Source organism: Gobio gobio, assembly GCF_949357685.1.
Source record: "Gobio gobio genome assembly, chromosome: 19".
Taxonomy (NCBI): domain Eukaryota; kingdom Metazoa; phylum Chordata; class Actinopteri; order Cypriniformes; family Gobionidae; genus Gobio; species Gobio gobio.
In genome coordinates, this window is record NC_137112.1 from 7,385,901 (window position 1) to 7,411,636 (window position 25,736).

Here is a 25,736-nt window from a genome sequence, read left to right on the forward strand (position 1 = left end):
CATACAATGGTTCCGACGCCCTTGAATATGTGTAAATAGTATTTACATGCAATTTATACTTTATTTTGACAGATACATAGTAGTTGCACCTCAGTATTGTTGTACATTAACAGGATATATTTATTAAAATTATTAAATGGATGCCGCCTTAAATAAAAGCCCTCCCTACACCTACCCAATAAATGCTTTTATTATTATTATTATTAGATACTTTATTTCCACATTTAGAACAGTTTCTTAATTTTTATTGAAAGTAAATGCCTTTCTGATGTGATTTGTGATGGGAAAAGTGAGCTCTGCAGAAGGTGGATTCGAACCCGGATCGATCGCGTCAAAAACAAGATCCTTTAGCCATACACTTTACTGATTGCACCACTGAAGACGTTAAAATACAGAAAAAATTTTTTGTATCTTGTTTGGCCCAACCAGGCATTGTTAGGCGGCGCTAGTGCAAATAGTACTTGCCAACAAGACATGCTATTTGCACTGTGTGAATAGACACTCCGTTAAATAATAAGGGCGCTCCCCACCAAGGTCCGAACCAAAAGTTCATAAGTTCAAGTTTTATACATTTGGTTAGTTTTGGTTTGGTTTCACATTTTGCGACAATTATGCGAGCGCACTAAAGAACTTTACATGACATACTTGTGTCCTGTCGTCATCATCTATGTGGGCTCCATCTTGACATTGATTTGTTTGTAAACGGACGTGCGTCTGACGTCAGCGTCTTTGACAAGCATGAATGAACGGACGCATATCGTTGCCACCAATGAACAGTGCCCATTGCTTGACTATTTCTTTTTGTTTTGAATTGTTTCGTTTAAAAGTGGCCATTTCAAGCCTTCTATACACATATTTCTCATGCCTATGAGGCAAGTAGCGGCTGAGTTTGCGTTTATTTGAGACACGCTCCAGTTCATGTGCAAAGCATGTGATCGCTCCCGCGCATCCATGTCACGATTGTTGTCTGCTATAGATTGTTTGCTTCTTATTTATTCAATCCAGGCAATTATCTGATTAAACGTTGATTAAAATTAAGATACAATTTATACAAAACGAAATTCACTTTAAAGAAAGGCTTTCTTCAAAAACAAAACTTAATGAAATGGTCAAAATCATTTCTGACCTTCTGTCTTCTGACATATTGCGCATCTTTTCACTTTTCATAATCAATAAAGTTGAGATGAAATTTAAAAATAACATAATATTTAAACATAAAACAGGAACTTCTTGTAAATGGTCTGAAAGTCCGAACCATACAGAAAATGCTTTCACACTAGAAACGAACCGAACCTGTGTTCAGTTTGATCCGGACCGAGACTACCTCTTTTCGTCGGATTTTGTCTGTTTGGTCCGGAATGTGGTCCAGGGGAGGTTTCACACCTGTAATTTTGATTCGGACCAAACTGAAAAGTCAGAAAATCCGGACCAGACAAGGTAGGTGTGAAAGGGCCCTAAATCTTTTGATAGAGAAACTGTATAGGGGTGTCAGCAAAGAGCACTTTTGCTTAACTTTATTCACCTTAAGAGCGGCGATAAGTAATCCAGCGCTGAACAGGAAGGGCAGGTAACTGCTGATGAACCAGCTGAGCCACAGCATCCCAGAGCTCAGGCCCATGATACGCATCGTCTCCTTCAGACGAGCTTCTTTCTCGTAGACCACACCCTTTATGATCATAGCCACAGAATAGATCCAAGCCAAGGTCATAAACAGCGGCAAAGAACGATTCAGGACACGTATGAAACTAAAAAAAAAGAGAAAAAGGGTCATTGACAAGATTTTGGAATTTTATAACTCATTATCAAGTAAAAAGTAATAGCATTTTTTCCTCACACCTCGAATATATACACCACCATTCAAAAGTTTGGGGTCAGTAAGAGTTTTATATGTTTTTGAAAGAAGTCCCTTGAAGTGCTCAAAAAAGGCTGTAATTATACGATAACAAATACATTTAAAAAAGTAATTTTGTGAAATATTATTACAATCCAAAATAACTGTTTTTTATTCATTTACTCCTGTGATCAAAGCTGAATTTTCAGCATCATTACTCCAGTCTTCAGTGTCACATGATTCTTCAGAAATCATTCTAATATGATGATTCGGTGCTCAAAATAATTTATTATTCTCAATATTAAAAACAGTTGTGCTGCTTAAAGGAACACTCCACTACTTTTGAAAATAGGCTCATTTTCCAACTCCCCTAGAGTTAAACAGTTGAGTCTTTTTGAATCCATTCAGCCGATCTCCGGGTCTGGCGGAAGCACTTTTAGCATAGCTTAGCATAGATAATTGAATCTGATTAGACCGTTAGCATCTCGCTCAAAAAATGACCAAAGAGTTTCGATATTTTTCCTATTTAAAACTTGACTCTTCTGTAGTTACATCGTGTACTAAGACCGACGGAAAATGAAAAGATGTGATTTTCTAGACCGATATGTCTAGGAACTATACTCTCATTCCTGCGTAATAATCAAGAGCTTTGAGCCGTACCATGAGTGCAGCGGCGCAGTGATATTACACAGCACCTGAAAATAGGCTAACTTCCATCAACATAAACAGCGTGACAACCTGCTTGCACAGAGAGCACTGGGGACTATTTTCAGTCGCTGCGTAATATCATTTTAAATAGGAAACTCTTTGGTCATTTTTGAGTGAGATGCTAACGGTCTAATCAGATTCAATGATCTATGCTAAGCTATGCTAAAAGTGCTACCGCCAGACCCAGAGATCGGCTGAATGGATTCGAAAACGGTAAAACTCAACTGTTTAACTCTGGGGGAGTTGGAAAATAAGCCATTTTTTAAAAAAGCGGCCCCTTTAATATTTTTGAGGAACCCATGATTGGTCTTGCATGAATAGAAAGTTCAAACAGCATTTTAAATAATAATCTTTAATAACATTATAAATGACTTTAATGTCACTTTTGATCAATTTAATGCATCCTTATCTTATCTTACCTTCTATATGTTTTTGAATGGATTTTTAAACAAATATGAATTATTAATTCATTATTTTTGGGCTGGAAAATATGACATTTTTACATACTGTATGTCATAAAAAGTTTATAATAATGATAATAATGATGAAATAATATTTATTAACATTAATTATAAAAAACGTAGTGATGGATTTAGCGCAAAGTTATTGGTGTACATTGTGGAATAACGTGTGGTGAAACAGAAAACTCACACATCATCAACAAAGCAGGGGTAAGGCATCTGTTGCACGTATATGCCCGTGTTTGGCTCTTTACCAGTGAGCAAATGTGTCACAGCTCTCTCAACTAAATCCTGTACATAAATAAAACCGCCCCAGACATAGCGGAGGTCACTGAATGGTTCAGCAGCCGGGCCTGGATCCCAAAATCTGTCAAATGATAAAACATGATATCAGCTTTATTAAACAATTGACCATGGAAGCGTTACATAGCTAAATTTCTCTGTAAATTTAAGTGTGCATGTGGACATTTCAATATACTTGTCTTTGATCTTGTTTGTGCGGGTTACATCGTCTATGTCCATGCGGATCTTGTACTTGACATGAGGAGGCAGGGAGGATGATGAAGAGTTTGGGAGGAGGAAAACGACTCCGGCCCAAAACTGACGATCTTCCAGAAGCTCCAGGGCTCGTTCGACCAGCTCACCCTCTGTGGCCAGACCCTCAATTTTATTTAAAGAGAAGCACTGGAACAATAGAGGGTATAGACAGACAATGATCAATATTAATGCTGTGGACTGCCTCAAATGCAAGTTATTGACAATATATGACTTAAACAGTTGAGTATACATTGACTGAATACGAATCTTAGATCCATTTATAAAGGGTCATAGGTAAAGTAGAAATCTTTATCCATAACACTTTTATTTCAATTTGTAATATAGTTTTTCAACCTAATGTATTTGTGCCACATTTGTGACATATTTTTGTTAATACACCTACATTAATTATTCATTAAAGTTGTCTACATTGTCCTTTTTTAAAGTGGAGAAACGTCTGGTTATTTATTACTGGACTATTTATGAGGTTGAAGTCAGCATTCAGTCATAATTCATTATTCGTTGTATGCCAATATTCAATGCTAATGTCGAGGAATAGCAAATAGTATGGGTGATGTAGGCAACCATTTGCAGTGGATTTTTTAAGTGTGCAATAATAGCAGAAAAGGAATTTGGGATGATGATCTATTAACGTTCAGCTGCTGAAAATGTGATTAATTAATGTGTAAAGATAAATGTATAAACTTTTAAAAGTTCCAATGGACTCTAACTTAACTTAACCAATCAATGTCATAACTTCCTCTCCCTCTTTCAGCAACATCTCTTCTTTTCAACCACCCAATCAATTCATAAATAGACAAAATCCCACCCTACATTTTTTCTTGTTCAGAAAGCCATTTCATACACAGATCAGGCATAACATTATTCCTATCCTAATATTGTGTTGGTCCCCTTTTGCTGCCCTGCTCAGCCCTGACCCGTCGAGGCATGGACTCCACTAGACCCCTGAAGGTGTGCTGTGGAATCCGGCACCAAGATGTTAGCAGCAGATCCTTTAAGTTCTGCAAGTTGCGAGGTGGGGCCACCATGGATCGGACTTTTGTTCAGCACAGCCCACAGATGCTCGATTGGATTGAGATCTGGGGAATTTGGAGGCCAAGTCAACACCTCAAACTCGTTGTGCTCCTCCTCAAACCATTCCTGAATCATTTTTGCTTTGTGGCGGCGCATTAGCTGCTGAAAGAGCCACAGCCACCAGGGAACACCGTCTCCATGAAAGACTGTACATGGTCTGCAACAATGCTTAGGTAGGTGGTACGTGTCAAAGTAACATCCACATGGATGGCAGGACCCAAGGATTCCCAGCAGAACATTGCCCAAAGCATATAGCCGCGTTTCCATTACGGATTTGCGCAAAACTTTTGCGATATTTTCTAAAAGTCGATAAAAAAAATATTGCGAAATGACAGCGTTTCCATTAGCTGATGTTATGCGACTAAAACAATTTTTTTCCTCTCGTGATAAATCATTCCAAAAATCATGCTACGCATGTTGTTAGGTTTATGTATATCCCAGCCACCGCACGCCATTATTTTTAATGGTAAGAGACGTGTGTGTTATCCAAGCACTGACGGCAAGGAAAGCACCTTATACTTGAGCGGCACATATGAAGTGTTATGATAAATTGTGGCATTTTATATTCTATTGTTTTTTTATGAGTTTAATAAAGAACTCGTCCTCTGTCCAAACATACCATCATCTGTAAAGAATGATCCACTTTACATACGCCAGATGTGACGCATTGCGACATACAGAGACGAGTGAAAAGTTTGAATTTGCATGGTGGTGACTCAAAGGTTTTTTTAACACTTCGTTATTTTGGCTTGGAATTTCGTTTGTTGGAAATATAAACTGAATTTAGAAATGCTTTTGAAATGAAAAACTTTGCGTTTAATAAACAAAATATAGCCTATTTTTGAAATGAAGACAGCATTTGGAGTGGAGTGCAAAATAATCCGTTCCCTGAGTCCACGCCCTTTGCTGTTATTGAGTGTACACAAATAAAAGTAGACAGTTAACTGTTTATAATTATGTCTTGCACTGATCTGTATGGCTAAAAATGACGGAGTATTGTGAGTTTCCGCTGGAATAAGGAAAAAATCCATCAAAAGGCGCCGATGACTTCGTCGGACAGGGGGTTAAAGAAAACGTAGCCTATTTAGTTTCATATAGTTAGGCTATGTCTAAATATTATAATCTTTTAATTTAATATGATGATTATGAAAAGTGAGCAGCATGAGTAAAGCACATAATCAGATGTGCATATGTCTATGATTTTGAGCACTTTATTGAATTGTGTTTTCTAGAAAGTCTTTCTTTAAAATTAATTTTGTTTTGTATAAATTGTATTTTAATTTTGATCAATGTTTAATCAACTATTTGGCTGTATATTTAATAAATAAGAAGCAAACCAAGATCGTCGGGTATGGATTGACGTGCGTAACTGGTTTCTTCAGTCTTTGTGCAATGCTGAAACTATAGCGTCTTTCTGTTTTAATACATTTCTTGAATATATGTCATAATTACAGTAGGCCTATAGATAGTTATGATATTTGTGTCTGCACCGGGGTCCGTCATTATAAAGTTACGCCACTTTCCTTATTAGGAGAAAATATATGTCGTTTTAACGTCATAAGATCTCGTTATTAGACATACTTAAAAAAAAAGATATGTAGGCCCTATGTGAGAGCAATGCGTGACTGTACCAGGTGACCTGTAAATGCAAAAAAACTGTTTCCATTGCAGTTTTACAAAAATGTCCTTTTTCGAATGGCCTGAAAAACCAGCTCATGCGAGCGTAAAAACTTTTTTGCGATATATGGGAGTTTTTGCGAAATTGGCGCGTTTCCATTGGGCGTATTTTAAATTCGCAATTTCAATTTGTGCAATATGAAGGGTAATGGAAACGCGGCTACTGTCTCCGCCGGCTTACCTTCTTCCCATAGTGCATCCTGGTGTCATGTGATCCCCAGGTAAGCAACGGACACGCACCCGGCCATCCACGTGATGCAAAAAGAAAACGTGAATCATCAGACCAGGCCACCTTCTTCCATTGCGCCGTGGTCCAGTTCTGATGCTCACGTGCCACTGTTGGCGCTTTTGGCTGGGGACAGGGGTCAGCATGGGCACCCCGACTGGTCTGCGGCTATGCAGCCCCATACGCAACAAACTGCAGTGCACTGTGTATTCTGACATCTTTCTATCAGAACAAGCATTAACTCCTTGAGCAATTTGAGCTCCAGTAGCTCGTCTGTTTGATCGGACCACATGTGCATCAATGAGCCATGAACCTGTCGCCGGTTCACCACTGTTCCTTCCTTGGAGCACTTTTGATAGATACTGACCACTGCAGACCGGGAACACCCCACAAGAGCTGCAGTTTTGGAGAAGCTGTGACCCAGTCGTCTAGCCATCACAATTTGGCCCTTGTCAAACTCGCTCAAATCCTTACGCCTCCCCATTTTTCCTGCTTCTAACACATCAACTTTGAGGATAAAACGTTCACTTGCAGCCTAATATAACCCACCCACTAACAGGTGTTGTGATGAAGAGATTATCAGTGTTATTCACTTCATAATGTTATGCCTGATCGGTGTACGTCACAATAGAGAAGAATCATTTCATTTCTATTTCAGAACTCCCATTTCATGTCAACTTTATGTACACATGCAACACATCTTTCCTACATCACATCCCTTTCATTACTAGTGTCCTTGAACAGATACCAAGCAACAAAACAAAACAAAACAAAACAAAACAGGTTTACTGGTTTAACGGGTCATGATATGAGCTGCAGATTTCATGCTAAGCTTAGCAGGCAAGTACCTTAGTGAGTTCTGACAGAGTGTTGAAGGTGTTGTTTAAATCCTGGTATAGATAAAACCAGTTTGGCGGCGCTCCATTCATACGGGGTGTATCTGGGTCAGGTGTTGAAAGGAACCGGGAAATGCGAGAGGCTGTCCAAGAGGTTTTTTCCAGACGTAGGTTCACAACTACCGCCACCTCAGGCCTTCTTAAAAGATCCTGCAGAAGCCGAATTTCTACACTGCTCTCCATGAAAGTTTTGATTCTGGGACCCACTTCCTGCCACGCCTCCCGTACATCATTTAGAATCTGGAAATCCTGAAATGTTTTGTTTACCTGAAGGAACAAGAAAGTCATCCTGACATTGTATTTTTGGACAACAGACATAATTCACATAGGGTGAGGGGCTGAGCGGAGATGGGCGGTACCTCTGACATGATTGTACGGGTGACTGGTGTGTCTGGTGTGTATAGCAGCTTTCCTATGAACAGTGGTTTGATGCCTCGCCACACAATCCGTGAGAGAGGGTTCGACTCCAGACTTCGAATCAGGTTTTCACAGAACGGAGCTATAAGTAAAAACAAAGTCAGACAGGATTTGTTGTAGAAAAAGTAATGGGGGGGGGGGGGGGGGGGGGGTGTTGGGTTGAGTTACCCCTGACCCAAACTATAGGGAAACATGAACATTAATCTTTGGTTAGACAGCAAATCAATTCGTTTCACGATTCATACTCAATTCAGAAACAATTTCTGCAAATGTATTTGTTTGGATCCACAATGACATTTGATTTGATATTGATTAATGATTAAAATCTATATTTTTATGTTAAGATTGTGTAAATGCTTCTAACGTGTCTCAAAAAAAAGAAAAAGACAAACTACTTAAAGGTTAGTTCACCCAAAAATGAGAATTAGCCCATGATTTACTCACCCTCAAGTCATCCTAGGTGTATATGCATTGTACATACCATTGTATGTGGGACAAGACCCACCCACTTTTTACGATCAATGATATTGGACCAACTCACTTTTATCATCTCGAATTCAGCACGTCTGTTTACCTACCCCTAACTAATAAACACTTATTATTAAACACGTTAGACGCTTTATTTCCACATTTTTATTTTATTGAAGACAAATGCCTTTCCGATCTGATATGTGATGGGAAAAGGGAGTAGAGTGAGCTCTGCAAAAGGCGGATTTGAACCTCGGGTCGATTTGCGTCAAAACTTGATGCCATGCGTCTTACCCCTACACTATCGCCGCTGTCAAAGATGCAGTGAATTCCATAATTTTGTCTTGCCCAACCAGATGTTTAGCAAACAAGGCGGTATATTTGTACTTAATGTAAATGATATCTACTCACATGGAGGACCCACCCACATTTTTTTTGCCTCCAACGCCCATGTGTATATGACATTCTTTTTTCAGACGAATAAAATCTGAGTTACATTTAAAAATTCCTTGGCTAATCCAAAAGTGTTGAAAGTGAGTCGGACATGGCGTAAGCATTTTGAACTGCGAGAGGCACTTTTTCCACGGAAGGCGAATGGCCGAAACTTCACATTATACATTTTTAAATATGGATATTTCTCTTACACAAACGCATCGATTGGCTTCAGAAGGCCTTTATTAACCCTCCAGAGCCGTGTGGAGCAGTTATATGATGGACAGATGCCTTTTTTTATGGACTTCAAAAACAGAGCTACAACTACTGCTATTATAAAGCTTGGAAGAGCCAGGACTTTTTTAATATAACTCTGATTTTATTCGTCTGAAAGAAGAATGTCATATACACCTAGGATGACTTGAGGGTGAGTAAATCATGGGCTAATTTTCATTTTTGGCTGAACTATCCCTTTAAGATTGTATTGCAAGCAACTTGAAAGTAAAAACATTAAATATATGTTAATTTAGCCTACTTGGAATGCAAAAAAAAATGCAATTTGTCAATGAATTCACGCATGCAACTAATTTAATGTTTATATACTTTAAAATATAGGATGCTGAGTAGTTTATATAAGATACCTTGTGTCACTTTGATTGATTGCGACCTTTGACCTACCACGCCCCCTTTGACCTGGACCACCCACATCGTTCCCCTCCCCCGCGTTTGACCTTGCCCACCCACGTTGCAGTCACCTTTGACCTTGTGTATCCTCCGGGTGGTGATATGACCTTTGAGGTCTCATAGCGATGTCAGGGTCTGACCTCTAGGCCACCAATGTGAAGAATGATTGTTTTGAACTTTGCCACGACTATTTGAAGGGTGATTTCCGGGGGACATCTGCCGGACACGTGAGGGGTTGGTGCATTCCATAGACGGGGGATTTTTTCACAGAGGAACCGAGAATTGTCATTATGGTACATCACAATATGTACACACACACACACACACACACACACACACACACACACACACACACACACACACACACACACACACACACACACACACACACACACACACACACACACACACACTGTCTCACATACTCACTCACTGCCTCACACATACACATTGTGAAATGTGCAATTGGTTTTATAAAATAATGTATTTCTATTTAAATGTGATGAATATAAACAAAATATATAATATTACAATATATAATAACAATTATCATACTAAAATGTACTGAAACTGGCCAGATAAAATATTACAGTTTATTATACCTTATGTTATATATTTATAACTTTCATTTTCAGGGAGTCGGGAAAAGTAGGGGTTTTACAATCATGTATATACATGGGATGTTTTACAAAAGAAAAATACCCTTTAAAGCAATATAAAATCACTCTCTCTGGTCTCTCTCTGTTTCTCCAAGAATGTCACTTGCACCGGTAGGGGTGTGAAATTTGACACAGTCACAGCAGTGGCAGGGCAGGAATCAGGGGGACACAATCTACAGTTTGTAATTCTTTAACTTATAGACCCCAGAGAAAATGTTTTAGAGACAAAATAAAATCTTTAAAAGTTTTTAATACATTTATTAAGTCTCTATCTTCCTATAAGAGTGTTGTATCCAACATCCGACGTCCTATGATTTTTAAATCCCTCATAAAGTATAATTTACTAAACAGAGAATGTCCCATTACTTTATAATGTTTTAGAGCTTATTTCTACAAATATCATTTTTAAATTGTATGATTTTTAATAAAGGACTAGTTGTTTGGCATCGACTCAAACATTGTAGGAGGACATATATATTACACAACCAATAATGTAAATACATTGAATGACTAATTTACAAAAGGAAATGCACGGACCAACTTTATATTAGGTGGCCTTAACTACTATGTACTAACATTGTAATTAATCATTTGATACAATGCACTTATTGTGTACATACATGTTTTTACATTGTACTTACATTTAAAAAAAAATACCTGCATGTAATTACATCTGTAATTAATTTCTGTAGTTACACAGTTGACACTTCCCTTACACCTAACCCTACCCTTAAACTTGCCCATACCACCACACCTGTCCCTAACTCTACCCGTATCCCACCTCAATATCAGAAATGCACTATATAAAATCTCTCTCACTGTCTCTCTTTCTCACGCATCCAGGGGTGTAAAACCCTGCTGAAATGTGAGACAGTCAGCATTGGGGCAGCAAACGTGGACATGTTGGGTTTCCATGTTTTATGAAGACTTTCCATAGGCATAATGATTCCCGTATCTATCCCAAATGCACCTAAACACAGCCCCTCACAGAAAACTTTTTGCATTTTTACATTTTCAATAAATAAATCAATAAAAAATATATATATATATAATTTATAAGCTGATTTGCACATGGGGTTAATTTTGTTCAGTCGGGGGAAAATGTGATGTATTACTACCATTAATGCCCCATTTAGTCCCAACAACGTTAGGGGATACCTGAACCACACACACACACACACACAGGTTCTATAAAAGGACCTTTTCTCTATTTTAAATGAATTGATTAAAAATAAAATATAATACACAATGACTATTAACAAATATCTTACTAAAATATTTTTTTATACTTTATAATCATAACCACTTTTAGATATAGTTTTAGCTAAATATAATAATACATATATAAATAATAATAAATAAATATGAAAATACCTTCCATTTTTTCAGAGAGATGAAGTAGTAGTTCTTTATGAAATGATAAAAAGCAAATATTTTTACCTGTATCAAACTAAACAACAAGCACAAAGTTAGCAAACACCTTTCCAGAGGCAATGTTGTTCGTACTCATTTTATTTCAAAGTCTAATCTTAAAAGTTTAAATTAGATCTAAATTAAATATTTAAAGTTTTAATAAAATCGTATCTTCTTAATCTTCCCAGAAGACTGATGTATAAAGATAGCATCTGATGCCCAATGATTTTTGCTTAAATCCATCATAAACCATCATTTTTTTTTACTAAACAGAACCCAGTACATAATGTTAAATATTATTTCTACAAAGATTCAAGCAGGTCTTGATTAATAACCCTTAACCATGTATGAAGCCCATGCAATTAAACATGTTGACAAAGTTTATCACAAATAAACAAACTTTGTTTCAATAAATTTCATTTGTTTTAAAAGATTATTAGTAAAAGAAGTTTAGACGTATCTTTAAGAAAATGTCCTCAGCAATCATTAGTGATAGCTTCAGGGTAGGGTGATGGGGTGATTTGAAGACCAGCTGGTCCTCTGTGGTCAATGACACAGCAGAAGTAAAGTCTTGAGTGAATATTTAATTTTACTCGTTTTATGTCTAAGCATGATCTTACTTTAAATATTAACTGGTCATATTTTACACTACTATAATATTTGACATTTTGTGGAAGCCATGGTCTAGGATTGCATGTACAAGTTGTATATGATTTTACTTTTCTTGTGTCTTCCAAACTGGCCTTTATCATTGCGGAAACATACCCTTTACTGAAAATATACTATCGGTTATCTACTCAAAAATACGGTGAATTTTACAAATGTAACCTTACGTTGATGAGACAGTTTGTCTGGTGACCAGAACAGACTTTGGAGAGAGCTGATGATTTGGAGAGAGCCCCAACGATTTTGCAGGGTGTTAAAGACCCTACAATGTTGTTGTTGTTGTTGTTGTTGTTTTTTGTCAACCTGGTGAATTTACACATGCGAGGTCTTCGGAAGTCGTGACTTCCAGGGTCAGTGGGTCTCTTGAGAATATTTGTTTTACCTTAAAACCAAAGATTTAGCTGTTGGTTTAATATTTTCATAGTTTCAGGTGTGTTACAATCATGCAGTACAAGGATTCAGATGAAACCAAACAGAGTATGTTTCAACATGAGTTATACAATATTTGTACTCTAGTATCACACTTGCTATTTTTAATAGTCTTTACTAGTGCCTAATGCATTAGAATCCAGATAATATCAAGCTAAGTTGATTCAGCTGTTTATTACCACTGTCTTTATTATCTTTGGCACAAATAAATAGATGTTTATTAAAGCTTACATCATTGCCCATTTCCCTACAGATAAAATCCAAACATGTTCTTTATAGGAATTATGTGTGCACAAAAACTCTCTGTAAATTCAAGAGGCCTAGAGTAAGAAAACAGTGACATTGTTTAAGAAAAGATGTCATAGTGCATAAAGAAAATCCAATTTATTGTGATAGTTATTTTTTCCCCTTCCATAGTCTTAGTCATATTATCAATATCACTGATCGCATTTTATTTGTCGGACTGTATATGGTTTTAGGTGAAGATTCCGATCTTGTTGTTGTCAGTGCAAGTTCATGCAAATCATCACTTGTGTGATGAATTCACTTTAAGCATATTTTTAATTGTATGGCTAAACTTTTTTTGTTTTCTTTTGACAAACCTACATTTAAAAACGATTTACCTCCTGTGTTTCACAATCACGGGGAAAACATATTGTTTTGTAATACTCATTAAACCTAATCTTGGTGAATTTTTCTCACCTAGAACACAAAACTTGTACTGTTTTACATATTTTGACTATTTAACTATTTTTGTAGGTATCGTGTCATTTTAGAGGATTTACTAAAAGATTAAATGCACCAAAATCACAATGTTAGTAAATTATGTTTTTACTACTCTGCTAGATTGATCATATTTAGTCAGATTTCAAATGACGATTTTTTCCAAGCATAATCTTTATGCAACAATTATCCGTGCACAATTTAATACAAATCTGTACGGCGGGTAAGAAAAGAGACATTTAGACATATAATTAAAACATAATACAGAAATCATCTCTTCTGCTCTATTGTAAAAGTTTGCAAAGTTGATTTTTTTCCCCGCCAGTAGATGACAGTTTTACATTTTGCTTCTTTGTACAGTCTTTAGAGGAAGACTACTCTTTGAGCACGGTCAAACAAAATACAACATAAGAAAATTAAACTATGATGTTCTTTCAGATCGTCTTTCTGGTCTATCTAAGAAGTGGTCACAAGCCAAGACACATTTCTGTTACATTTACAACTTTTTGCGCTTAAAACACACCCGTCTATTACAGTTAGTTACAACATTTTACATTTGAGAATGATCATGTGGTGGTACCACTTTTTTTATAATATGCGAACTTCAATAAAATAACCTTGATAACCTTGATAAGTAGTCATTCTAAGTAAAAAGTTAGATGATTCAGGCTGTTTTATTTTCCCCACGCTCCAATACTATCTTTTAGGCATCTACCTTTTAGGTTTGATCCATGAAACGAGAACAAAAACAACATTACAATGTGTCGTCATGGTTGTCTCAATAATTATTCAATAACCGGTAGAATTGTTTAACATCTCTTAATTTTTTACAATATTCAACTTAAATATTAGTTTTTAGTCATTTACAAAGGTGTCACGCATGATATCTTGTATATAATTATGATATTGTTACATGTTCTGGGTTGTTGGTACCTGTATGCGGTAAAACTTAGCAGTAAATGAGAGACGTGATTAGGTTGTTACTCAAGCGGTCCTCTGTGACGTCTTTTAATAAAACATTTCAGCGTCATCAAGGCAAACTCATTAACGGTATGCAGTGAAATAAATATAAACATACAAAACTTTATGGTAATGATTAGGCCATAGTGTATATCTTGACGTTATCAACATTTAGGGGTGCTGTACTCGTCCTCATGCGCTTATTATTTTTTGCTTAAAAAGTTTAATTGATTTTGTTCCATTTTTTCTGAAACAGTGTTTTACCACTTTATTTTTTTAAACATCACCATTCTTCTTTGTGTGTAATTGTAATTATGTGCATGTTTGTTATCCCCTTTCCACTAAATTCCAACATTTAGCTGTAATGCTAGCGACCAATTGATGTTCTACACATCTCTTGGTTCGTATACAGCATTTGGTTGATTTAATCAGATGATGCATTAAACCACCGTATTCATCATTTACATAGTATTTATACTACCTTAAATGTATGTTTGGGTGTATAGAATGGTCAGACACAATCATGACATCAAATTAAGTGATTCAGCATTTTATTTCAACAGTGTATTGTTGAATATATGAACATTAATTGACGTATTGAAGAAAATGATAGAATGGCATTACATACATAAAGTAAAACATTAATAATGACATTACAGATGATCTAGCCAGAAAAGAAAATCTCTGCAGACTATCATGTTTTTCTCTAGTATGTAGTTGACCAGCGTTTCAACCATTTCAGTAATGTCAGTTTTCTCATTTTTTGACACCAGTGATACACATAGATCTGATACATATGTACACATACAGAGTACTTCGGTAACTCCTAACTCATCGCTACAATCGCATCACATCCAGAACCTTTCTGAGGATTACACAGATAGGTTGTTTGCTCTTAAACAAGCTTGTCACATCAGGCAATGAATTTGTCAGGTCTCTTATGCCGTCCATTTCATTTTTGAGATTTGTTACACGTTTGGTACCCCCCGCACAATCATTATTTGAACCACATGCATCATCGATGATTTTACGCATCAAGCCAACCATCTGACCCCTAAAATTATCTTTAAACATGCCGCCTAACATGGCTTTAACATGGCACTCCTTCCCCACGGTGCATTTGCATGCCGGAGGGTGCTTGTGCACAGCATCGCTAGAACCCAACAGGCAGTCGCTCCCCATCAGCTTTTGCATAGCCATTCCAGAAATCCACAGTGTTGAAGACGTCTTCTTCAGAACTGTATACGGTGCAGTTGATGCTGAAAGATTCTAATAGTTCCTGGAATCTCCGGTGACTGAGTCCTTTGTCCACAATTGTCCAGGCCTTGTGGGTTAGCGTTCTGAAGTTTGGGTCTGATCCCTCAAAATGTGGGTAGAAGAAGCGAGCTATTTGTCAGGCTCAGACAAACAGGAATGTTGACTTTGGAGGTCAATATAACAGCCAGACAATCTTCCTTCAACTTCTGACGTTGCAGTAGCACAGAAATCTGTACTGATGTAATCGTCAAACCTATAGGCTAGTAGAGCTAGATCCCTTCGGTTAGGAACCCAGATTGTTTGCGATAACTGAGCACTGTGTGTAGAGTTTATCAGGACTGCCGTTGTGAGGTGTATGGGGGTTGTCGTCAGGAAGTCATAAAAGCTAAGTAAAACTGCTAACAAGTATTTACCAATACTTAAAGTACTTTTTCTAAACTCTTAACGCTGCAACACACCTACATCATAGTTAAACTTCTGTCCCAAAACCATATTTTGTTAAATACAAAATCTACCTTTCAAAATATAACTAATGTAATCAAAACAGAGCAAACCCAATTCAAAATTGAATCATTCTGTCAAACTCTAGAACTAATTTCTATCCAACATGAACATAACTCAACACAACACAACACAACACAATTGAATGTATTATTATGAAACCTGCATTACTGTCAAGTTTCAGTTCTACCTGCAGACAATATGCATTCCTTCTCTCCTCTACCTCTCCTTCCACCCATTGTCCTGATCCTACTACTCCTCTCCTCCATCTACTCCTCTCCCTCCACTCCACTGTACACTGTAAAACTTATATGATCAATAAGTTATGAAAGCATATGTTTTTACATTGCTTTAACTAATCAGAATAAGTTAAGCAATTTTCAACTTTTTATAAATTACACTAGATTCAACAATTTTATTTTAGAGTACTTGAATATTTAAAGCAATAGAGTCCTATTTTACGGTAAGTTCAAGTAATGGAAATAACTTCAACAATGATTTTTAACACTATAGATGTTTTACAAGATAAAATATTTCAAAGATTGCTACTTAAAATAAGTTGTTTCAGTCTTTGTTTTATATATTTTCAAAACAATGAAAAAATGGTTTAGATTAGATTTTCTCCAAAAATATTTGTGCATAAACTTGCAAAAAAAATGCACATTTTACACATGTAGATTTACTTAATATCCATTTAACTATGTGAGGTAAAATTAAAAAAGTGGACAAGTAAATATAACTTGGCCTGTTCAATTATATAGAGTAATTTTTACTTACAAATCTGATGTAATTAATATAATTACACAAAATCATTTACTCTCTAAATACATTTTACTTACAGTGCTGGTAATTATGTTAAATTGAATTAAATGTTACTCTTATAATGTGACAAAATAATACTGTGACAATGTGCAGTTAATTCTCATTAAGAAGAAATAACAAGCATTTACAGAAACCTATAATGCTTATAATCACTTTAAAGGTTTAAGCAATTTGAGCAATGATAAACATCCACGTTCATTGACATATTAAACACATATTACAACTCTAAAATTAGCAGCTCTATGCTTAGATAGCTTAATCTCAGTATCAAAACATTTGAAAAACCTTTTAATCTAACAAAAATAAATTTGAAAGAAATTTGTGAATGTAAACATATTTTTCAAAACAGTTATAAAATGATGGCATCCATCATGTTCAACTATGTTGTTTTAATACAGCATAAGAAATGCGCAAATGTATACGTAAAAGTTGCACACAATGAACCTTTTGGATGTCACAGGGTACAAGTCTTCTCCAGTCGCAAAAAAAAAAAAAAGCAGGTCAACAAGGCAGATACATGCCTATGAACATCCGCAGTACACAAAAGCAGCTTGTTTTTCAAAGAACGTACTTTAGGAGAACGATATTTTGGAAAACAGTGCCTTGAAATGGCAAAGAAGTGACATCAGGTTAGATTTTGATGTCTAATGTTGAGTGTTTAGGGTTTTGCAAAACACTGTGTGTAGTGTTATGCAAAAACTGTGAGGCTGAGAATGTGATTATAGTTGTGCAGATCAGGGGTGAGGTTTTGCTCATTGAGGTCAGTTTAAATATGTGTGCCGTGCATGTCATTTTAGTGTGTTAACAATTGAAAAAACTGTAATAATAATAAAATAATCATCTTAAATGAGATCTGCTACTTAAAATGCTTATCAGTTGTTTCAGTCTTTGTTTTATATATTTTTCAATATGTTTGAGCTGCTGCTGTTGTTTCAAAAGTAGAGGCTTTATACTATATTTAAAGATTGGAGCATTAGGTCTTCATTTGTGACTTACTGTGTTTAACCATTTATAAATACGACCAGAAGAATCTTTGATTTTGGTATTGGGTAAGCTCGAATGAAAAAATGTAAGCAATTTTAGAATCATGTTAACTGACTGTATATTGTGTCAAAACAACCTGGATTGTGTTGTATTGGTAACAACAGAACGATGTTGTGCTAATTGTAATTAGAGTTTTGGAAAATGTGACTATAGAATGGATGAAATGGAAAAAAAAACATGCAATTGTGGATTCGAATTCTTAACATATTTAAAAAGTAAATGGATGGAATTTTATTTTTTGTTCAGATTTTAAGGTCACGTGCAGTGTTGGGGAAAGTTACTTTGAAAAGTAATGCATTACAATATTGCGTTACTCCCTTAAAAAGTAACTAATTGAGTTACTTAGTTACTTTTTAAGAAAAGTAATGCGTTACGTTACTTTTGCATTACTTTTTCTTACCTGGGCTGGGCTTGTTTTTGTTTTTGTTTATAACAAAGAAGATACATTTTTGTGCAACGGTAAAGACCTCTTCATAGTAAAATTGAAATAATAAGCCCCAGGCTGAGGTAAAAATGCAAATTCACGCATGAACAGTAGAGACGCAGCTCTGCTGTGCTGCCATTCTGGATAATGGAAGAATAGGACGCAGGAGAAAAAAGTTTTACCAATAAAAACAATCAATTTTTCAAAAACAATTTTAATCATCAAAGGTCAGCAGCAAGACATTGGTAAATTAAATATAAAGGTAGATTATGCATAAAAATAGTTGTTTTATTTAACATTTAATTATTTGAGGTTTGCATTGTACTCTGATTTTGCATTTGACTGATTTTAATCATTTTGAGGAGTACAGAATCTTTATTGTGCAAGTGAGATAAATAAATGCTCACATTTAGTCTAGAACTACAATAACCATCATGTTTACACACACACCTCTAGTTACTTGCATTACTTTTTTTGAAAAAGTAACTCAGATATTTTGTTGTAAATTTGAAAAGTAATGCGTTACTTTACTAGTTACTTCGAAAAAGTAATATTATTACGTAACTCAAGTTACTTGTAATGCGTTACCCTCAACACTGGTCACGTGTATGTACTAAAGATAATGATAAGATGTTCAGTTAAATACTTTTATTGACGTTGTCATATTAATTTGGCTTAAGTAATATTAAAATGCAATGTACATATGGTATCTAACACATCGATAATAATTTAAATGTTTTTCCAAATTATACAAACACTTTTAAACAATATTCTACAATCTGTATAAGCCATTATGTTGCCTGGTAACAGATTTTTAGAGGCGAGTGAAATTGTATCCAATCACAGTTAAACAAATTCATAGTTGTAATGGTTGGTGCGGTGCAGCAGGGATGACTCAGAATCGGACTTCTAAAAATAGACAGGTTTATTCAGCGAGGGGATAACATAGCAACCAAACACACAATACCAACCATAGTAAACATATCAATAAGAATAGACAAGGAGTACAGGGAAGTGAGTCCAATATAATGGGAGTGCAGGGAATCCGGGGAGTGCGGGAGAGAGGATGACGAAGTGAGTTCAGTTGTAGGACAGGGAGGATCATGGGAAACTGAGTCCAGGACAATTGTAGTTTGTAACAATTGTATATTACAATATAAGTGTTTTTACCAGAACGCATGTTCCTATTCAATACTTATTAAGGCATATCACCATGACTTAAAATTAATTAAACTCAACTCCGCTTAAAAAGCATGTCAATTGCTGAAAAGACGGTGTGTAACATAGGCATGTCACTCCACAAGAGGACAAGACTCTTTGTACAATATTCGAAAGGGTAGTCCTCTTGAATTTGGGGAGTCATTATCAGAGTCTGAGTCGCTGCTGCTTTGAAGCCAATATTTCGAATTTCGAATTTCGGCCTCCTCATAGCATTTACGCCGCTTAAGTCGGTTTTGTTCATGTAGCGTCTTGTTCCTGCAGGTTGATATGAGTACACAATCATCAGGCTTTGGGTCCTCACTGTCCTTGGTCACCTCGAACCTCACATTGGCGTCACTCCATCCCATTCGTTGATGTAAATGGTTTTACTAGCAAGCCCATTAAGATCGCTCCAAACACGATTGTAGAAAAATTACCAGTCTTTAGTGGGGAAAACCACACAAGGTGTCTCCGATGTTTCCAATTCTTCAAAGAATTACACAGCGTAGAGTTTGACCATCTGTGCTGCCTTGTCAAAAACAAATCCACCAATATAAACACCCCCTAGCAGAAATTCCTGCTTCACAAAATCTTCATCTTCATGAAGAAACTTGGTCAAATGGATCCTCTGTTTTTTCTGTCGTGTGTAAGGAAGGTTTTCTTCCGTTTCAACAGAACTTCTTGTCAGTGTTACACCCATCACAGATGTTTCAGAAGTTTCAGGAGTAGCCATTGTAACACTAGAGTTGTAGACCATTTCCTAACTTCTTTAAATACCAAATTGAGTGGGTAGGACCTGTAGCTTCAAGGTGGTTAGAGAGAATATGACACCTTAAATAGTTATAAAACACCAGCCTTAACACACTCAGAGCAATTAATCATGTCACAGCATCTAACCCCTGTTCTTTGAATGGTATTACACAATCAAAATAAAATGTTTTCTTCCCCCTCCAAAAACATTTAAGGTAGTATAAATACTATGTAAATGATGAATACGGTGGTTTAATGCATCATCTGATTAAATCAACCAAATGCTGTATACGAACCAAGAGATGTGTAGAACATCAATTGGTCGCTAGCATTACAGCTAAATGTTGGAATTTAGTGGAAAGGGGATAACAAACATGCACATAATTACAATTACACACAAAGAAGAATGGTGATGTTTAAAAAAATAAAGTGGTAAAACACTGTTTCAGAAAAAATGGAACAAAATCAATTAAACTTTTTAAGCAAAAAATAATAAGCGCATGAGGACGAGTACAGCACCCCTAAATGTTGATAACGTCAAGATATACACTATGGCCTAATCATTACCATAAAGTTTTGTATGTTTATATTTATTTCACTGCATACCGTTAATGAGTTTGCCTTGATGACGCTGAAATGTTTTATTAAAAGACGTCACAGAGGACCGCTTGAGTAACAACCTAATCACGTCTCTCATTTACTGCTAAGTTTTACCGCATACAGGTACCAACAACCCAGAACATGTAACAATATCATAATTATATACAAGATATCATGCGTGACACCTTTGTAAATGACTAAAAACTAATATTTAAGTTGAATATTGTAAAAAATTAAGAGATGTTAAACAATTCTACCGGTTATTGAATAATTATTGAGACAACCATGACGACACATTGTAATGTTGTTTTTGTTCTCGTTTCATGGATCAAACCTAAAAGGTAGATGCCTAAAAGATAGTATTGGAGCGTGGGGAAAATAAAACAGCCTGAATCATCTAACTTTTTACTTAGAATGACTACTTATCAAGGTTATCAAGGTTATTTTATTGAAGTTCGCATATTATAAAAAAAGTGGTACCACCACATGATCATTCTCAAATGTAAAATGTTGTAACTAACTGTAATAGACGGGTGTGTTTTAAGCGCAAAAAGTTGTAAATGTAACAGAAATGTGTCTTGGCTTGTGACCACTTCTTAGATAGACCAGAAAGACGATCTGAAAGAACATCATAGTTTAATTTTCTTATGTTGTATTTTGTTTGACCGTGCTCAAAGAGTAGTCTTCCTCTAAAGACTGTACAAAGAAGCAAAATGTAAAACTGTCATCTACTGGCGGGGAAAAAAATCAACTTTGCAAACTTTTACAATAGAGCAGAAGAGATGATTTCTGTATTATGTTTTAATTATATGTCTAAATGTCTCTTTTCTTACCCGCCGTACAGATTTGTATTAAATTGTGCACGGATAATTGTTGCATAAAGATTATGCTTGGAAAAAATCGTCATTTGAAATCTGACTAAATATGATCAATCTAGCAGAGTAGTAAAAACATAATTTACTAACATTGTGATTTTGGTGCATTTAATCTTTTAGTAAATCCTCTAAAATGACACGATACCTACAAAAATAGTTAAATAGTCAAAATATGTAAAACAGTACAAGTTTTGTGTTCTAGGTGAGAAAAATTCACCAAGATTAGGTTTAATGAGTATTACAAAACAATATGTTTTCCCCGTGATTGTGAAACACAGGAGGTAAATCGTTTTTAAATGTAGGTTTGTCAAAAGAAAACAAAAAAAGTTTAGCCATACAATTAAAAATATGCTTAAAGTGAATTCATCACACAAGTGATGATTTGCATGAACTTGCACTGACAACAACAAGATCGGAATCTTCACCTAAAACCATATACAGTCCGACAAATAAAATGCGATCAGTGATATTGATAATATGACTAAGACTATGGAAGGGGAAAAAATAACTATCACAATAAATTGGATTTTCTTTATGCACTATGACATCTTTTCTTAAACAATGTCACTGTTTTCTTACTCTAGGCCTCTTGAATTTACAGAGAGTTTTTGTGCACACATAATTCCTATAAAGAACATGTTTGGATTTTATCTGTAGGGAAATGGGCAATGATGTAAGCTTTAATAAACATCTATTTATTTGTGCCAAAGATAATAAAGACAGTGGTAATAAACAGCTGAATCAACTTAGCTTGATATTATCTGGATTCTAATGCATTAGGCACTAGTAAAGACTATTAAAAATAGCAAGTGTGATACTAGAGTACAAATATTGTATAACTCATGTTGAAACATACTCTGTTTGGTTTCATCTGAATCCTTGTACTGCATGATTGTAACACACCTGAAACTATGAAAATATTAAACCAACAGCTAAATCTTTGGTTTTAAGGTAAAACAAATATTCTCAAGAGACCCACTGACCCTGGAAGTCACGACTTCCGAAGACCTCGCATGTGTAAATTCACCAGGTTGACAAAAAACAACAACAACAACAACAACAACATTGTAGGGTCTTTAACACCCTGCAAAATCGTTGGGGCTCTCTCCAAATCATCAGCTCTCTCCAAAGTCTGTTCTGGTCACCAGACAAACTGTCTCATCAACGTAAGGTTACATTTGTAAAATTCACCGTATTTTTGAGTAGATAACCGATAGTATATTTTCAGTAAAGGGTATGTTTCCGCAATGATAAAGGCCAGTTTGGAAGACACAAGAAAAGTAAAATCATATACAACTTGTACATGCAATCCTAGACCATGGCTTCCACAAAATGTCAAATATTATAGTAGTGTAAAATATGACCAGTTAATATTTAAAGTAAGATCATGCTTAGACATAAAACGAGTAAAATTAAATATTCACTCAAGACTTTACTTCTGCTGTGTCATTGACCACAGAGGACCAGCTGGTCTTCAAATCACCCCATCACCCTACCCTGAAGCTATCACTAATGATTGCTGAGGACATTTTCTTAAAGATACGTCTAAACTTCTTTTACTAATAATCTTTTAAAACAAATGAAATTTATTGAAACAAAGTTTGTTTATTTGTGATAAACTTTGTCAACATGTTTAATTGCATGGGCTTCATACATGGTTAAGGGTTATTAATCAAGACCTGCTTGAATCTTTGTAGAAATAATATTTAACATTATGTACTGGGTTCTGTTTAGTAAAAAAAAATGATGGTTTATGATGGATTTAAGCAAAAATCATTGGGCATCAGATGCTATCTTTATACATCAGTCTTCTGGGAAGATTAAGAAGATACGATTTTATTAAAACTTTAAATATTTAATTTAGATCTAATTTAAACTTTTAAGATTAGACTTTGAAATAAAATGAGTACGAACAACATTGCCTCTGGAAAGGTGTTTGCTAACTTTGTGCTTGTTGTTTAGTTTGATACAGGTAAAAATATTTGCTTTTTATCATTTCATAAAGAACTACTACTTCATCTCTCTGAAAAAATGGAAGGTATTTTCATATTTATTTATTATTATTTATATATGTATTATTATATTTAGCTAAAACTATATCTAAAAGTGGTTATGATTATAAAGTATAAAAAAATATTTTAGTAAGATATTTGTTAATAGTCATTGTGTATTATATTTTATTTTTAATCAATTCATTTAAAATAGAGAAAAGGTCCTTTTATAGAACCTGTGTGTGTGTGTGTGTGTGGTTCAGGTATCCCCTAACGTTGTTGGGACTAAATGGGGCATTAATGGTAGTAATACATCACATTTTCCCCCGACTGAACAAAATTAACCCCATGTGCAAATCAGCTTATAAATTATATATATATATATTTTTTATTGATTTATTTATTGAAAATGTAAAAATGCAAAAAGTTTTCTGTGAGGGGCTGTGTTTAGGTGCATTTGGGATAGATACGGGAATCATTATGCCTATGGAAAGTCTTCATAAAACATGGAAACCCAACATGTCCACGTTTGCTGCCCCAATGCTGACTGTCTCACATTTCAGCAGGGTTTTACACCCCTGGATGCGTGAGAAAGAGAGACAGTGAGAGAGATTTTATATAGTGCATTTCTGATATTGAGGTGGGATACGGGTAGAGTTAGGGACAGGTGTGGTGGTATGGGCAAGTTTAAGGGTAGGGTTAGGTGTAAGGGAAGTGTCAACTGTGTAACTACAGAAATTAATTACAGATGTAATTACATGCAGGTATTTTTTTTTAAATGTAAGTACAATGTAAAAACATGTATGTACACAATAAGTGCATTGTATCAAATGATTAATTACAATGTTAGTACATAGTAGTTAAGGCCACCTAATATAAAGTTGGTCCGTGCATTTCCTTTTGTAAATTAGTCATTCAATGTATTTACATTATTGGTTGTGTAATATATATGTCCTCCTACAATGTTTGAGTCGATGCCAAACAACTAGTCCTTTATTAAAAATCATACAATTTAAAAATGATATTTGTAGAAATAAGCTCTAAAACATTATAAAGTAATGGGACATTCTCTGTTTAGTAAATTATACTTTATGATGGATTTAAAAATCATAGGACGTCGGATGTTGGATACAACACTCTTATAGGAAGATAGAGACTTAATAAATGTATTAAAAACTTTTAAAGATTTTATTTTGTCTCTAAAACATTTTCTCTGGGGTCTATAAGTTAAAGAATTACAAACTGTAGATTGTGTCCCCCTGATTCCTGCCCTGCCACTGCTGTGACTGTGTCAAATTTCACACCCCTACCGGTGCAAGTGACATTCTTGGAGAAACAGAGAGAGACCAGAGAGAGTGATTTTATATTGCTTTAAAGGGTATTTTTCTTTTGTAAAACATCCCATGTATATACATGATTGTAAAACCCCTACTTTTCCCGACTCCCTGAAAATGAAAGTTATAAATATATAACATAAGCTATAATAAACTGTAATATTTTATCTGGCCAGTTTCAGTACATTTTAGTATGATAATTGTTATTATATATTGTAATATTATATATTTTGTTTATATTCATCACATTTAAATAGAAATACATTATTTTATAAAACCAATTGCACATTTCACAATGTGTATGTGTGAGGCAGTGAGTGAGTATGTGAGACAGTGTGTGTGTGTGTGTGTGTGTGTGTGTGTGTGTGTGTGTGTGTGTGTGTGTGTGTGTGTGTGTGTGTGTGTGTGTGTGTGTGTGTGTGTGTGTGTGTGTGTGTGTGTGTGTGTGTGTGTACATATTGTGATGTACCATAATGACAATTCTCGGTTCCTCTGTGAAAAAATCCCCCGTCTATGGAATGCACCAACCCCTCACGTGTCCGGCAGATGTCCCCCGGAAATCACCCTTCAAATAGTCGTGGCAAAGTTCAAAACAATCATTCTTCACATTGGTGGCCTAGAGGTCAGACCCTGACATCGCTATGAGACCTCAAAGG

General features: G+C 35.4%; 1 protein-coding gene across 1 annotated transcript in view; it reads right to left on the minus strand.

Moving 5' to 3' along the window:
• Positions 1-25,736, minus strand: part of abca7 (ATP-binding cassette, sub-family A (ABC1), member 7) — a 72,599-nt gene that overhangs the window by 35,302 nt on the left and 11,561 nt on the right. Inside the window, exons 10-14 of the mRNA XM_079844739.1 lie at positions 7,791-7,930; positions 7,384-7,698; positions 3,479-3,684; positions 3,191-3,367; positions 1,523-1,745 (exon numbers count right to left, since the gene is read on the minus strand). Coding sequence (XP_079700865.1) covers positions 1,523-1,745; positions 3,191-3,367; positions 3,479-3,684; positions 7,384-7,698; positions 7,791-7,930 — 1,061 coding nt within the window. The remainder of the gene's footprint in view (positions 1-1,522; positions 1,746-3,190; positions 3,368-3,478; positions 3,685-7,383; positions 7,699-7,790; positions 7,931-25,736) is intronic.